We start from the raw sequence: 17,120 nt of genomic DNA, 5'->3' as shown, positions 1-17,120 counted from the left end.
ACTGACCCACCACCAAACCAGTCATGCTAAATGATGTTACAGGCAGCATAATATTCTCCACGGCTTCTCCTGACCCTTTTACGTCTTTCACATATACTCAGGGTGAACCTGCTCTCATCTGTGAAAATAACAGGACGCCAGTGGGGGACCTGGCAATTCTGGTATTCTATGGCAAATGCCAATTGAGCTCCCCGGTGCTGTGCAGTGAGCACAGGGCGCAGTAGACATTTGGGCCCTCAGGCAACCCTCATGAAGTCTTTCTGGTTGTTTGGTCAGAGACATTCACACCAGTGGCCTGCTGGAGGTCATTTTGTAGGGCTCTGGTAGTGCTCATCCTGTTCCTTCTTGCCCAAAGGAGCAGATACTGGTCCTGCTGATGGGCTATGGACCTTCTATGGCCCTCTCCAGCTCTCCTAGAGTAACTGCTTGTCTCCTAGAATCTCCTCCATGCCCTTGAGACTGTGCAGGGAGACACAGCAAACCTTCTGGCAATGACACATATTGATGTGCCATCCTGGAGAACTTGGACTACCTGTGCAACCTCTGTAGGGTCCAGGTATCGCCTCATGCTACCAGTAGTGACACTGACTGTAGCCAAATGTGAAACTAATGAAGAAACAGTCAGAAAAGATGAGGAGGGAAAAATGTCAGTGGCCTCCACCTGTTAAACCATTCCTGTTTTGGGGGTCATCTCATTGTTGCCCCTCTAGTGCATCTGTTGTTAATTTCATTAACACCACAGCAGGTGAAACTGATTAACAACCCCCTCTGCTACTTAACTGACCAGATTAATATCCCATAAGTTTCACTGACTTTATGCTATACTCTCATTAAAAAGTGTTCGAGAGATAGATAGAGATAGATAGATAGATGACAGCAACACTCATCACTCATAACGGAGACAAAACAATTACATTGACAACCATGTTACGTTTTTTTCAAAATGTTTCCTTTTCTTTTTCATTACTTTTTTAACACACTACTTCTCCGCTGCGAAGCGTGGGTATTCTGCTAGTGGATTCAAATAAGGGAACCCACTCACAGAGAAAAACAACGCGTTTTGGGGGATGGGGAAATCACACCACTAGGTTTATTTCTATAGCACATTTTCATACAAATAGTGCAGCTCAAAGTGCTTTACATGATGAAGAAAGAGAAAAAAAAGACAAAATAAATAATTAAAATTAGGAAACACTAATTAACATAGAATAAAAGTAAGGTGGGCGGCACGGTGGCGCAGTGGTAGCGCTGCTGCCTCGCAGTTAGGAGACCCGGGTTCGCTTCCTGGGTCCTCCCTGCCTGGAGTTTGCATGTTCTCCCCATGTCTGCGTGGGTTTCCTCCGGGCGCTCCGGTTTCCTCCCACAATCCAAAGACATGCAGGTTAGGTGGATTGGCGATTCTAAATTGGCCCTAGTGTGTGCTTGGTGTGTGGGTGTGTTTGTGTGTGTCCTGCGGTGGGTTGGCACCCTGCCCAGGATTGGTTCCTGCCTTGTGCCCTGTGTTGGCTGGGATTGGCTCCAGCAGACCCCTGTGACCCTGTATTCGGATTCAGCGGGTTAGACAATGGATGGATGGATGGATAAAAGTAAGGTGTGATGGCCAGGGAGGACAGAAAAAACAAAACAAAAAAAAAAAACCCCAGACTGCTGGAGAAAAAAAAATAATATCTGCAGGGGTTCAGAGGCCACGAGACCACCCAGCCCCCCTAGGCATTCCACCTAACATAAATGATCTCCATCAGTCCTCATGGTATTCAGGGTTCTCGTTGAAGAACTTGATGATGATGGTCATGTGGACTTCTGGCCTTTAACACTAGAATTACCAGAGCCTACGAAAAAACTCGTAATTCCGTCCCACCTTAAACTGCTTCTTAAATCCCTTCACACCTCTCCGCGCCTTTGTCTTCTAAATGTGCTGATAAAGAGCAGCCGGCTATTCCATCCCCCCACCAATTTAGAACGTGCACAAACTTCTCTCAGCTCAGGCCTTGATTGAGTATCTGGGAGTGAAGTGGAGTTTTAGAGTGAAATAATAGATCGTTGTTTGGAACACGCATTTCATGTCTGTTCCGTTTCTACAGTAATCTGTGTCAACACATTGTTAAAACAGAAACTTTTTTTATATTCTAGTAGTAGATGACAAAATGTAGGCATAAACTATATAATGTATGAAGCCTAAAGTCCAAATAGCAAAGAAACATTTTCACAAGAATAACACAATTGCACTTTTATTCAAACATATAACTGCAGAAACAAAAAGCCGCCTTAACATGCGACATTGACACCAGTTTACTGTAACTGACTCCGTGGTTCGATAGATTCACCCCCCGCTTGCGAATCAAGGGGTGACGGGTTCGATCCTGCGCCCCTCCATTTTGAGAAGTAAACTGCTCTTAGTCTTACTGTTTTAGAATAAATGCATACATTTGATTTCAGTCTGTAACAGCCGGTGCAATTTATGATCTTTGTAAAGGTTAGCTTTTTTTTTTTTTTTTAATTCACTTTTCACTCTCTCAGTCGCGTTCAGAATCAATCCATACAACCCCATCTGACACGGCTGTTTTCACTAAAGACGCTATAGCTCTGCAGTGTACCACGATGCATACTAACGCTACCCATGGTTCTGACACACAAACGCTGGCGAAGCTGCCTTCTTCGTGTCTCACCGTGTCTCAGGTGTGTAATAGAAACCACAGCATAGAGAGAAGTGTGTACACTGCTTCTTACAGGAAAAGGCGATGGAAAAAGTGCACTTGAATAAAAGTGCACTTTTGTTATACTTTTACACCAACATATGTCACTGTGTTTGAACGACACGGGCAGATGGGATATTGCATATAGCTACCGGTTACTGGTCTTTACCATTCTTTCCTCTACCTGTCCTGGAGTACAAAAGAAAAAGCATACAGCAACATGCGGGGACTGGCAGGAACACTCAATAAAACGAAAAGCAAGTGACGGTGAGATACTGAAGAAGGCAGCTTCGCCAGCGCTTGTGTGTCAGAACCATGGGTAGCGTTAGTATGCATCGTGGTACACTGCAGAGCTATAGCGCCTTTAGTGAAAACAGCCGTGTCAGATGGGGTTGTATGGATTGATTCTGAACGCGACTGAGAGAGTGAAAAGTGAATTAAAAAAAAAAAAAAGCTAACCTTTACAAAGATCATAAATTGCACCGGCTGTTACAGACTGAAATCAAATGTATGCTTTTATTCTAAAACAGTAAGACTAAGAGCAGTTTACTTCTCAAAATGGAGGGGCGCAGGATCGAACCCGTCACCCCTTGATTCGCAAGCGGGGGGTGAATCTATCGAACCACGGAGTCAGTTACAGTAAACTGGTGTCAGTGTCGCATGTTAAGGCGGCTTTTTCTTTCTGCAGTTATATGTTTGAATAAAAGTGCAATTGTGTTATTCTTGTGAAAATGTTTCTTTGCTATTTGGACTTCAGGCTTCATACATTATATAGTTTATGCCTACATTTTGTCATCTACTACTAGAATATAAAAAACGTTTCTGTTTTAACAATGTGTTGACACAGATTATTGTAGAAACGAACAGACACTAAATGCGGTGTTCCAAACAACGATCTATTATTTCCACTCTAAAACTCCACTTCACTCCCAGATACTCAATCAAGGCCTGAGCTGAGAGAAGTTCGTGCACGTTCTAAATTGGTGGGGATGGAATAGCCGGCTGCTCTTTATCAGCACATTTAGAAGACAAAGGGCGCTGGCGGAGAGGTGTGAAGGGATTTAAGAAGCAGTTTAAGGTGGGACGGAATTACGAGTTTTTTCGTAGGCTCTGGTAATTCTAGTGTTAATCCATCAATGTAGGAATCAACCTGCCAGTCTTGACACTCAGTCCCCTATACATCAACTTGGGCTCACTCAACTGCCATTTGGAACACTGACACTAAATGTGTGTTTCAATTCATGTTTAATATAACGTCATATTCTTTAACCTGCTTAATCCCATTCAGGGGTGCTGATGTCTACCCTGGCAGGTAGGAATTTAGATTTATAAATTTTGCGAGGTGTTTAGGGCAAATTCAGTGACAACAGCTATTGCCCCCTTTTCTTTTTTTATATATAGTTTTTCCTCCCACAAATGATTTGAAAGGACCTTCCCTACATTATGGGAACTACTAAATCATAGATTTACCAAACTAGATATAATTAACTTTAAGCAGAACATGAATAGAATTGAAAGATCAATCCCTCCACAAGATGGTGTAGCTGATGGATTAAAGGAGCGTCAAAACAATAAAAAGACAATCCTACCACTAGAGTGGGCATTTAATGGAAGGCACAGGAAAACTCCTACGGCAGAAAAATGGAAACAATCCCACCACTAGAGGGAACAGCCGGTGGTTAAGTTAAAAGAGGGAGCTACCCAAAGCAAAAAATGCAAAAAATTGTAAAACACAATCCCACCAAGAGAGGGGACCACTAAATGATTAAATCAGGGGTCTCTAAGTCTGGTCCTGGAGGACCACCACGGCTGCAGGTTTTCATTCTACCCTTTTTCTTAATGACTGACCTGTTTTTGCTACTAATTACTGAAACTTCTTTTGACCAAATTTTAATTGACGTATTCATGAAGACTCAGACCCCTTAATTCTTTCTTTTTCCTTTATTAGTAGCAAAACAATAACAAGCTCCGAAATGAGCCAAAACAACTGGTGTCCATTGTACAATATCTGAAAATAAAGAAAGGTGACGGTCTCAGGAATATCAATCTGCTCAGGTCCACAAAACATTTTACTAGTGCTCTTAGAAAAGAGAAAATCCACACTTTCTGAAATGTCTGCTAATGCACCACAAGAGCAGCAACAAAGTCAAGGAATTAAAGAACGAGTTTAATTAACAATAAATCTCTGCGCCCAATTAAGCAGTTGGTTGGAGTGAAATTGGTTGGAGTTTGAGGCCCTGACTGAGTTGGTCTTCTGTTGGCTCCCTCACTTCACATTTCATTTCTGTTTGGGTGCCATTTAAGGACAGAAACGAAGCAATTTAGAGGAACGATAAAGAAACAAATCTTAAAAAAGCAATTCAATTCAAATCAATACACAAGAAGTTAATTAACACACAGGGCACTGAAAAAAAAAAGGGTTAGAATGAAAACCTGCAGCCACGGTGGTCCTCCAGGACAGGACTCGCCAACCCCTGGATTAAATGAAGGGGCATCTGAACAACAACATTTATTTATATAGCACATTTTCATACAAACAATGTAGCTCAAGCAGAAAATGCCTAAAGTTGAAAACCTAATCCCACCACTAGAGGGTGCAGTTTATGAATTAAAAGAGAGAATACTCAAAGCAGAAAAACAACGCATACAACTGAAGTGACAATCCCACCACTAGATGGCATATCTAATGGATGTCAGAAACTCGTGAAACTGAAAGGGCAATCCCACCTCAAGAGTGAGCAGTTAATGGGTAAAAATGAAGAAAACGCAGAAAATTGAAAGAACAATCCCACCACTAGAGGGTGTAGCTCTTTGGGTAAATAAGGGAAGTGCGCGACTGCAGGAAACACAAAACTAGAAGAGAATGCAAACCACTGATGAATAAGAAGTTAAGGAAAGGCCCCACTGCACAAAAATGTGCCAAAAAAAGACCCACCCAGCACTAGGGGGGGCACAGCTGGATTAAATGAAGGTGCTGCTCCACTGCAGACAACACTTCATGTTGCAGACACAATGACACCACTAGATGGCGCTGATAATGGGTTACACAAGGACGCTCTCCCACAGCAGGATCCACATACAGAAATACTGGCAGAACAAATTCCATTATTATGGGGGCAAAGCTAATGAGGCTAAATTCAGGAGATACCCACTGCAGAAAACAAAACTGGACACCAGGGTGCAGATAATGGGTATGTGGCCTCTCTCTCTCTCTCTATTTAAGCTTACAGTTTAGAAGCTTTAAATGGTCTTGTTTTAGGTTAAAAAAAAAAAAAAGCCTCAAGCCAAAGAAATCATTGTAAATATTTACAGCTCCTAGTGATTCAGACCCCACCTAAGGCCTCAGCGCTAAACGAAACAGTCTGTTCCTACAGTTTATGATGAAATGCCGTCTTCTCACTTTACGCAACGCTAGAACAGCCAACCAGTCGGCACTAACAGAGTCCAGCTGGATCAGGTCACTTCAGCCAGGGCAATGTGACTCATCTGCTTTGGCAAAACAAGACAGCTGGCAGGATGGGCACCAGGCTAAACGGCGACTTGGCACATTGGGCATGTCAATGAAACCACCACAAAAAAATAAATAAGAGGACGCCCTATGACCGGGGTCACTACATTACTGCAGTGAAGGTGCATGCGGATAGGGGGGCAGTGACCATTAAGTGAAACCAGACTCTCCAGTTCTCACACCCGCTTTTAACCGTCTACCACATTCCAATCACCAGGAATAACAAGTGAGAGAAGGCAGGGTTGGCAGAGCTGGGCTAAGAATAAAATTAAACCACTGCACTTCATAAATATTCAAGTGGCACTGGCGGGCATTGAACAAGGTCACCCAAGTGCAGTGGCAGGGAAAGCCATCCATCCATCCATTTTCTAACCCGCTGAATCCGAACACAGGGTCACGGGGGTCTGCTGGAACCAATCCCAGCCAACACAGGGCACAAGGCAGGAACCAATCCTGGGTAGGGTGCCAACCCACCGCAGGGCAGGGAAAGCCAACAACTCCTTTATGGATTTAGCTCAGAGAGTACCACCACCAAAGTTTTGTGGACAGGGGTCTCTTGATTTCCCTCTCTTGTGAGTTGGTATGGCAGTGCCACTGCAGGGTTATGTCAGACGCCAGCACTGGGAATGGTGGCACTAGCCTATACTGTATACACACACACACACACACACACACACACACACACACACACTAGGGGGCTTTGCTCGTCAACCCCCATTTTTCTTTTTCCGGATACACAATTTTAAGATTTTTTTTTCTGTAAAAAAAAAAAATATTTGGAATCTTTGGAGTCCCAATGTGTGAAATCTTTTTAATGAGCTCTGTGAGACGTGTGTTGAATAACTTTATACCATAATTCAGGATCGGTGTCTCCATTTGGAATTTCAGCACAGACAAAGCGATCTTCATCAACATTTTTTGTTCCAAAGTAACCAATAAATGCATGCGAGGTAAACTCAGTTTTTGAAATTCTCCGACTTCAAAGCCTTACAATATTTCCATACTTCTGACATATCACCTACGTCCATATATTCCATCACTATTCACCTTTTCGTTATTTCTCCGAGTAATAATTTATTTCTTTGCGCTAATGTGATGTTTACTTTCTTTGTTTTGACACTGTCGTTTTTTTCTGCTTTCATATTCTGTATCTGCATGTGTTTCACACCTACTTTTTTTTTTTTAGTCTTTTCAATTCCAGTTTTTATTTTCTCTAACCTGCTCTGCATGTGTTTGCCCCCCCAAAAAAACAAAAGTGATCAAAGCACATAAACTCTCCCTGGTTTAATAGAAACACTCGAGCTCTTAAATTAGAGTGTCGAAAACTGGAGTGCAGATGGAGAACAGCAAAGCTGCATGTCTTTCAAAGTGCATGGACAGAGAGTGTTAAAATAAAAAAAGCTCTCTTTAAAGCTCGCTCAGAATACTATTCTACATTAATAGATAGCAATAATAAAAATCCTCGGGTACGGTTTAGAACAGTGGCTAAATTAACAAATGGGAATTCAGATCAACAGTGCAAAATACCAACAGATATCAGCAGTACAAACTTTATGAACTTCTTCAATGAGAAAATTAAAAATATAAGATCCCAGATCTCAGCATCACAGTACAAACCACATACTATCATAGCAGTCCCTGTCTCACATTGCAATCAGCACTTTAATCATTTTAATCCTGTAACTGAGCGGGAAGTCTTAATTTTAATTTCTAAAATGCAGCCCAGTACTTGTTCCCTAGATCCAGTGCCAACACAAAATTATCAATAGTTCATTACAGTAATCCCTCCTCGATCGCGGGGGTTGCGTTCCAGACCCCCCCGCAATAGGTGAAAATGCGCGAAGTAGAAACCATATGTTTGTATGGTTATTTTTATATATTTTAAGCCCTTATAAATTCTCCCACACTGTTAACATTATTAGAGCCCTCTAGACATGAAATAACACCCTTTAGTCAAACGTTTTAACTGTGCTTCATTACAAGACAGAGATGGCAGTTCTTTCTCACAATTAAAAGAATGCAAACATATCTTATCTTCAAAGGAGCGCCGTCAGGAGCAGAGAATGTCAGAGAGAGCGCTGGCTAAGAAAAGCAAACAATCAAAAAAATCAATATGTGCCCCGTCAGGCAGAGAAAGTGAGAAAGACAGAGAGAAGCAAACAATCTCAAGTACCGCGCGGGAAGCATATCGTATATCATTGAGGAATTTTAGTTAATATGTAATACATGCTCTGATTGGGTAGCTTCTAAGCCATCCGCCAATAGCGTCCCTTGTATAAAATTAACTGGGCAAACAAACTGAGGAAGCAAGTACCATAAATTAAAAGACCCATTGTCCGCAGAAAGCGGCGAACCAGCAAAAAATCTGTGATATACATTTAGATGTGCTTATATTTAAAATCCGCGATAGAGTGAAGCCGCGAAAGTCGAAGCGCGATATGGCGAGAGATTACTGTATTGCATGGCATGGTACATGATGCACGAAAAGTGTAAGTCATTAAACTTTTACTTAAAAAGTCAGAACTAGACCCACACATACTAAATAATTATAGGCCTATTTCAAATTTATCATTTCTCTCTAAAATACTAGAAAAATTAGTCGCCAGTCAGCTTCAGTCACACCTTAAATGTTACAATTTATTTGAGAAATTCCAGTCTGGTTTCCGCACTGCTCATAGCACAGAAACGGCACTAACGCGGGTTGTAAACAACATTCTGATATCCTCTGATGAAGGAAATTCCACTGTAATTATGTTGTTGGACTTAAGTGCAGCATTTGACACCATTGACCATTCGATTTTACTGCACAGGCTAGAAAACGATGTTGGGCTTACAGGCCCCGTGCTCGCTTGGTTCAGTTCTTATTTATCAAATCGATTCCAATATGTACAGAAATGTGCTGACAGGACTCCATCATTATACACAGAAGTTCAATATGGTGTCCGCAGGGTTCAGTACTGGGACCTTTACTGATTTCACTTTACGTGCTTCCACTGGGATCTCTCATTAGGAAACATAATGTTAATTTTCACTCGTATGCAGATGATACAAAGTTATACCTTTCATTTAAATCAAATGACGTTTCTCAGATGTTGTCTTTAATTAGTTGTGTTAGTGAATTAAAGGAATGGATGAATGAGAACTACTTGTCTTTAAATACAGATAAAACAGAGATGTTAATTGTTGGAGGGAATGACGCTGATCACAGCAATATTTTTTCGTCATTTAACTCAGTTGGAATCCCAATTAATTTTACTGAATCAGCCCGCAATCTAGGAGTTATCTTTGACTCTAGCATGTCATTTAAAGCATATTACAAAGTTGTCCAAATCATGTTTCTTCCATCTTAAAAATGTTAGGAAATTAAGGCGCTTTCTAAATAAACAGGATTGTGAGAAATTAATTCATGCATTTATCTCTAGTAGGATTGACTACTGCAATGTGGTGTTCACTGGCTGTTCAAACTGTTCTTTATACAGCCTCCAGTTAATCCAAAATGCTGCTGCAAGAATTATTACAAGAACAAGAAAATATGAACACATAACCCCAGTTCTTAAATCTTTACACTGGCTCCCAGTTAAGTTTAGGGCAGATTTCAAAATCCTCCTTTTAACATATAAAGCATTAAATGGCCGAGGTCCGGCTTACTTGTCTGAACTTATCATGACTTACAAACCTGAGCGCACATTAAGATCTCAAGATGCCGGTCTGCTTATGATTCCAAGGATTAATAAAATAACAGTGGGAGGTCGAGCTTTTAGTTACAGGGCCCCTAAACTGTGGACTGGTCTGCCTGCTACTATAAGATGCCCCTTCGGTCTCAGCTTTCAAATCTTGGCTGAAGACTCACTACTTCAGTTTAGCATATCCTGACTAGAGCTGCTGATTAACTGTACAGACTGCATCTCTGTTGTTAGTCATTAGCACTAAAACATAAATTACATGATAGTTATAATTTGTTACTGACCCTCACCTATTCTGTTTCTGTTCTCGGTACTCAAATGTGGCACTTAGTGCCATGGCCCACATGCCAAGTTGTTTGCCTGCCTATGGTAAAGTCATCCCTGATGGAGGATCGCTGGAATCGTGGGGTAAAGGGGTCCTTTCATCGGATTGGATGGCCCAGCACCGTTTCAGCCATGGATTGGCCAAATGGGGGAGGCAGCTTGATGGATGAGGTCTCCAGGGCTCTAAAAATATCCAGATCTTATTATGTGATATCATCTACTGTTAAGTTTTGCTCCGTACTTCTAAAATTTTAATTTTTATGCTGTATTGAGGATTTGTTCTGTTCTGTGTATTGTATTGTATTGACCCCCCTTTTTCTTTTTGACCCCCACTGCATGCCCAACCTGCCTAGAAAGGGGTCTCTCTTTGAACTGCCTTTCCTGAGGTTTCTTCCATTTTTTCTCTACTGGGTTTTTTTTTTGGGGGGAGTTTTTCCTTCTCTTCTTAGAGAGTCAAGGCTGGGGGGCTGTCAAGAGGCACTTCCTGTGTGATTTTGAGCTATACAAAAATAAACTGTATTGTATTGTTTTTTAACCTCTTTATGTTTTACTTTGTTTTCTACTCTAATTACTGAAATTACTTTTTCCTGCTTATTTTTTTTTTAATGACACTTGGTATATGGCGATTATTTTCCCTTTTATGAGTAATAATCTCCATTTGTTTGCGCTCCAGCGATCTTTACTTTCTTTTTTTTTATACTTTCTAATTTTCCTACTTTCATATTCTTTAACTTTCTCCACGTGTATCGCACCAACTATTTTTTTTTTTTTGAGCCTTTCGAATTCCACTACTTTTATAAACTCTAACCTGCTCTGCAAGTGTATAGCGTAAACGTCCTTATTGGACCTGCTTTCTTTCAGTTTCGCTTGTTCCGGGCTGATAATTACTTTCCTTATTTTCTGAATTTGCAGCTAGATTATTCTTTTTCTTTTTTGTCTCTCCAACGTTTAAGTCTCTTCTCCACGCTGCTTTCTTCTTTGCCTTTTCGTCTACGTTTCATTTAGAACGTACTGTCCTTATACACTATACATGTGCCAAGAGCCCTGGATCTGTGTGTGCTCAAATCCAAAATACGACTGAGTGTGTTTGCTGGCTGCCCGTCCTCTTATTTGGTTGTAAATAGAGCGTGTCTTGCAAGAATCTCATGTTCTCCATCATCGTGAGATGGTCCTGGGTCAATCTCTTGGCACAAACTCATGTTTAAGGTCCCAGCGAGACACTCTGTGGCCAATCTCTTTAGTCTTGCAGGTCTTTCGTGATCTTAATGTGAAGATCACGTCTCGTTGCCCTACTATATCTCTCCTTCACGCATGCACACACATACAGAACATCTTGCAGACTCAATGCAAAAGCAGATGTGCCATCTATTGCAATGATCAATTCAATGAATTAAAAAAAAAAAAACTTTGCAGTTCACCATCTGTTGGAATGACAAATGTAATGCACGTGTCTGCTATATACCATTTGGTATGGGATTTGTAAATGCAGTGTTAATGTTTGTGATGTGCCATCTATTTCTAAGACAAATGCAATGCATTTAAAAAAATGGTTTGTGATGCACCATCTGTTGGAACATCAAATGCAATGCACATGTCTCTGTTATATGCCATTTGGTATGGGATTCATAAAAGCACTTTTAATGTTTCTGATGAACCATCTATTGGAATGAAAAATACAATGTACTGTATTTTATTACTAAAAATGTTTGTGTGTCATACGCTGGAATGATGAATGCAAGGCATATATATCCCTGTTGTATGTAGACCTAAAGCTTAGATAGTTCAAGAGAAAAAAAAAAAAAAGACACTTATCAGTTATGTACATATACATATATATACACACACACACACACATACATACACATATATATATATATATATATATATATATATATATATATATATATATATACACATACATACATACATATATATACACATACATACATACATACATACATACATATATATATATATATACATATATATATATATATATATATACACACACACACACATACATACATATATATATATATATATATATATACACACACACACACACATACACATATATACACATATATACACACATACACGTTATGACACACACAAAGAAAGGTAGTCACAAATCATTGAGGTTATATCTATTATACATACATATAAACACATACCTCTTATTATATATAAACTTTTACATAAATATGCAAATATATGAATATTGTGAGATAGATTATTATATACTTGTACACTCCCATAGATCACTCGTGTTTTAAATTAATACAAATGTGTGTCAGTCTTTCTACACGAGCCACTTCTTACAGACTCAACGCAAAATCAGACACTTAAAACGTACAGGACTGCCAGTGACCCAATAAAACAAAGCCCCCTCCCTGCGTATCTTCCATTTCGCCCCCGCCCATCTCGGGTCGACAATGATCCGCTCTCTGTCGAGGTCAGATGTGCTGATGCAACTTCAGTGGAGGTTTACAACTGCACCCTCGCCACACAGTGTCACCGAAACGTCACAAATGTGTCATTGTAAAAGTAGGCGATGCTTTCCTTGGTAGTCGGGAATGAAGGAAACATTTAGGTGGCGCATTTCAGCTTTTTGCCTAAAAATTAGTCAGAGCAAATTCTAAAACGTCATTTCGGTTGCTTCAAAATCCTTGAGCGGTGGATCTGAGCCTCGTGAACGCAGACACGCGCATCCGTCTGCAGCAAGAGAGTCAATCCCGTGGGGCATCAGGTCATTGGAGGCAGCTTTTAGTTGTATAATGATCGTCTATTTAAAAGCAAAGCGCACAAAATAAAACACACATACGCAGCTGCCATCGTTAGACGTGTGCCCTCGCGGTGTGCCAAGCAGATCTAACGTGAAACACGCTTTATAAGAACAAATTGTGGTACCGATTACATATGACGGATACGCCAGCAGTTAAGACATGTTCCTTTCCGTTGAGAGCATGACGTAAGCAGTAAGTGCAGCGTGTGTGTGTATTTTCTATATATATATGTATCTATATATACACCTCTCTCTCTATATCTTAGACCCTGAGCAGCACAAGCAAAGCACATGTGGTCGTCTGACGTGGACGTTATGTGAAACGGCAAACCAGAGCGCAAGCCGGGGGAACGCGACTAGCGCGGCTCAGAGGGGGCTCGGCTGCGAGTAGTCGGTGTCTGGTTACTTGTAACCTTCACCGAGAAGGTGAGAGAGGTAACAAAAAACACTTAAAGGACCGCTGATCAGATCATCAACTCTTCTGCCAAAAAAAAAAAAAAGTATGTAACCAAGTCATTCACGTTTGGTATCCGTTGTTCGGTAAGAATACATATTTCCCTTTATTTTTAAGCAAAAGTACCTTTTGAATTATGAATGACTTCAGACTAATATCCCAATGTAGCTAAAAGAGTCGCCACAAGGATTTCGTCCACATCACAAAGCAAATCCGCGACACCCAGCACACCAGACCCGGATATGCGACGTCTTTTAGCGCCTCCACGTCGCTTTTGGCGGCTGATCCAATTAAAAGCTTTTGTACACGCGGCTCAATAAGAATAACGTATTATGATTATTTGACCACAATACTTAATCACATAATATTCTACTTTAACTCTATTTTAATTCTTATTACTCAAACGGTATCTATAATGGTTTATTTCCGTCGCTTTGTATTGGATAGCTACTAAAAACGGAATCATTATCATCATATAATAGGCTAATCATCGCGATGTTGTATGTTTTGTACGAAACGATTCATTTTAATATTCCACTTAGTACACGTGGCAACATGAGTTGCATTAGCGTATAGATATTTATATTATTTGACATTAGTATTAATCACAAAGTACCCTAACTTTACATGTATTAATTGTCATCCCTCAGACTGTGTGTTCCGATGGTTTATATCCGTCGTTTTAGATAAAGGAGTCTACTAAATACAGAAACATCACCATTATCAGAATCGTCAAGGCGCTGTATTAAACGTTTCATTTCCTTAATAAACGATTGTTAAATACACAAGTCTTTCTGCTGGCTTAATGAAATAGTTCAGAATATTTCGAATCCTTGAGACGTTACTGGCATTTTTTAAGACACGAGAGTATTGTGACAGTTGGCAATACTGCCACTTCACGACACCTTAGTGACAGATGCACAACTTGTGAGGTTTAGGAAAGCCAGTAAAAGTTAGTGAAGCAATAGATCGCTACCCTTCTCCGATTCGCCACTTTTCACTTCAATTTCAGTCCTCGCCATGATGCAGGGTGGAACAGCGACTTATCCACGTGTCGAAACTAAAAATGTACCCTTGTCAGAAAACTATTCATTAAATGGCGTTTAATTAAATACACATTAAACACACACGCAATGCATGCTTGTTTATGTAAATTTTTCTACGATATATTGTAACTTAGGCCAGTTGCCGGTATCCAAGATTCAGGAAGCACAAGATGATGCAATTTACTTGCAGCTTTCATAACGTGGCTCGCACACGCTTTCTTCAAGCTGAACACGGCCACAGCCGACCTCGAACCTACTAAGTGATTAAACACGAACTCACCTAATAAGGTCCAGAAATGAATCCACCACATCCTTAGACTGCGGGATCCCTCCGTCCAATCCTGACAGCGTCGGTTTGGCGCTGGCTCCACTGCCCGGGCTGACGATGAAAGCCATTGACACGCCGATAGCCGAAGCGATAAGCGTGGTGACCAGAAAGAACAGCATTGCCCAACCGCCGAGTTTACCCAGTGCCTTAGGGTCCAGACTGGCTGCCCCCGATACTAAACTGCACACCACTAATGGAATGATGATCATTTTTAGCAAGCGGATCAGGAGTTCCCCGGGGAAACCGAAGTATATGACCTGTGCTTTGGTCAGTTCTAGGTTCCGCACTCCGAGTCCAATCAGCACACCAAGGATGACCCCGGCCACAGTCAGGATGACCAGCAGGTTGGCCTTTATGATCCTCTTGACTCTTTCCACTGAGCACCCCATTTTGCCCGACTTCGGAGAACTCGGCGCGCCGTTGGCTTCAGGGTGAATTTCGCCGTTGGATTGTGCCTTGTTGAAGCCTTCGTCTGCAATGTCAGCCATAACTAAAAGTCAGTATGTAAACCGAAGAAAGAAAAGGTCCCGAAGTGTTTGTTTGGAGTGGCCGAGTTCTGTAAGAGAGGCGCTCAGTACACCATCCTTCTATAAACTAGGAAGAGATGGGGGAGGCTTGGGGGAGAAATAGGCAGGCTGAGGATGGCTCACTTACGTCAGAGGGCGGGGTTAAGGAGGAGTCTAACTAAAGGCGCGCTGTGCATTCAGAGCTGCTTCAGTCCGCGTTTCATCAGCAGGTATTAATGTATTGTGTATAACTGACGCCTTTACCCAAGGCGATTAGATAAAAAATTATTCCATTTATTTATTTTTTTTAATATCGCACACACTTACTAGATTACATTTATTTGGCCTACGCTTTTCGTCCAAAGTGAATTGCAATATTTGAGTTACAATTGCTGCGGTGGGCTGGCGCCCTGCCCGGGGTTTGTTTCCTGCCTTGCGCCCTGTGTTGGCTGGGATTGGCTCCAGCAGACCCCCGTGACCCTGTAGTTAGGATATAGCGGGTTGGATAATGGATGGATGGATGGATGGATGGAGTTACAAGCAGTTACATTAATTTTATTTTCCAAATTGGAGTACAGGTGGTTAAAGTGACTTGCTCAGGGGCACACAGTGTCAAGGGTGGGATTTGAACCCACAACCTCATTGTCTGAGGTCTAAAGCCTTAACCACGCACCATTTTACGTTTTGAGGAGAGCTGGGTGAGGTAATTGCTCCGGTCACACAGTGGGTTTCGGGCAGGAACAGAGTCTATAACTTAAAATGTCATTAGCAGGGCCAGTCCAATGAACACAACATTTGTTCTTTTAGCATGTGGAAGGAAAACTGGATGAGAAACACACACGTGCGCGCTCAAGAACAGAGTACAGTACTAAGAAACTCTGAGTGAGATTTAAACTCTGTATTGGGCTGTGAGGCAGCATCTCTAACCACTGTGTCACCGCACTTCGCCTTTAAACAAGCATAATTAACCAAGAGAGATTTGAGAAATATGTATATTCAAAAAATGATCTATTATAAATGAAGTGATCATTAGAAGACAAAAAGAAATGAAACGAATAACCACTGTGTCACCATGAACTGTAGTTGTGTTTTATAAAATAAAGTTTTTCAGAGAAGTAGCATTATAAAGTACTGGCTATGCTTCTCTTCTAAGATGAGCTGAAATTTAAAAAATCAATTTAGACCTCAGTGTTAACATTTGCAGTGCACCGTGCAATGTATATGTCTCTGTTATACGCCATTTGAAGTGTTTAATGTTTGTGATGTACCATCTATTGGAATGGCAAAAAAAAAGCATTTTATTACTAAAAATGTTTATGGTGTGCCATATTTTGGAATGACAAATGCAAAGTACCTGTTTGTGTTTTATGTCATTTGTTATGGGATTCATAACAGCACTGTTAATGTTTCTGATGTACCATCTATTGGAATGATAAATGCAATTCATTTAAAAAAATGTTTTTGATCTACCATCTGTTGGAATGACAAATGCAATGCATGTGTCTCTGTTATATGCCATTTGGTATGGGATTCATAACAGCACTGCTAATGTTTCTGTTGTGCCATCTATTGGAAAGACAAATGCATTCTTTAATTTAAAATAATGTTTGTGATGCCCCATCTACTGGAGTGACAAAAACAATGCATTTTATAAAAAATGTATCAGAAGTACTATGTAAGTAAGTAAATACTTTTTCTTTATATGACATACTATATACTATACTGTATACAATCTACAATGGGCACATGAGGAACAGAACTGGACCATGAACCAATGGAAGAAGGTGGTCTGG

At 40.8% G+C, this 17,120-nt stretch overlaps 1 protein-coding gene across 1 annotated transcript in view; it reads right to left on the bottom strand.

The window, feature by feature from the left end:
• slc1a5 (solute carrier family 1 member 5) overlaps window positions 1-15,434 on the bottom strand; it is a 43,071-nt gene extending 27,637 nt beyond the window's left edge. Inside the window, exon 1 of the mRNA XM_039768053.1 lies at window positions 14,774-15,434. Coding sequence (XP_039623987.1) covers window positions 14,774-15,309 — 536 coding nt within the window. The 5' untranslated portion in view covers window positions 15,310-15,434. The remainder of the gene's footprint in view (window positions 1-14,773) is intronic.
• Window positions 15,435-17,120: the final 1,686 nt, after the last annotated feature.

This window comes from Polypterus senegalus, chromosome 11, assembly GCF_016835505.1.
Source record: "Polypterus senegalus isolate Bchr_013 chromosome 11, ASM1683550v1, whole genome shotgun sequence".
Classification (NCBI taxonomy): domain Eukaryota; kingdom Metazoa; phylum Chordata; class Cladistia; order Polypteriformes; family Polypteridae; genus Polypterus; species Polypterus senegalus.
This window is presented reverse-complemented; position numbering and strand designations above follow the sequence as displayed.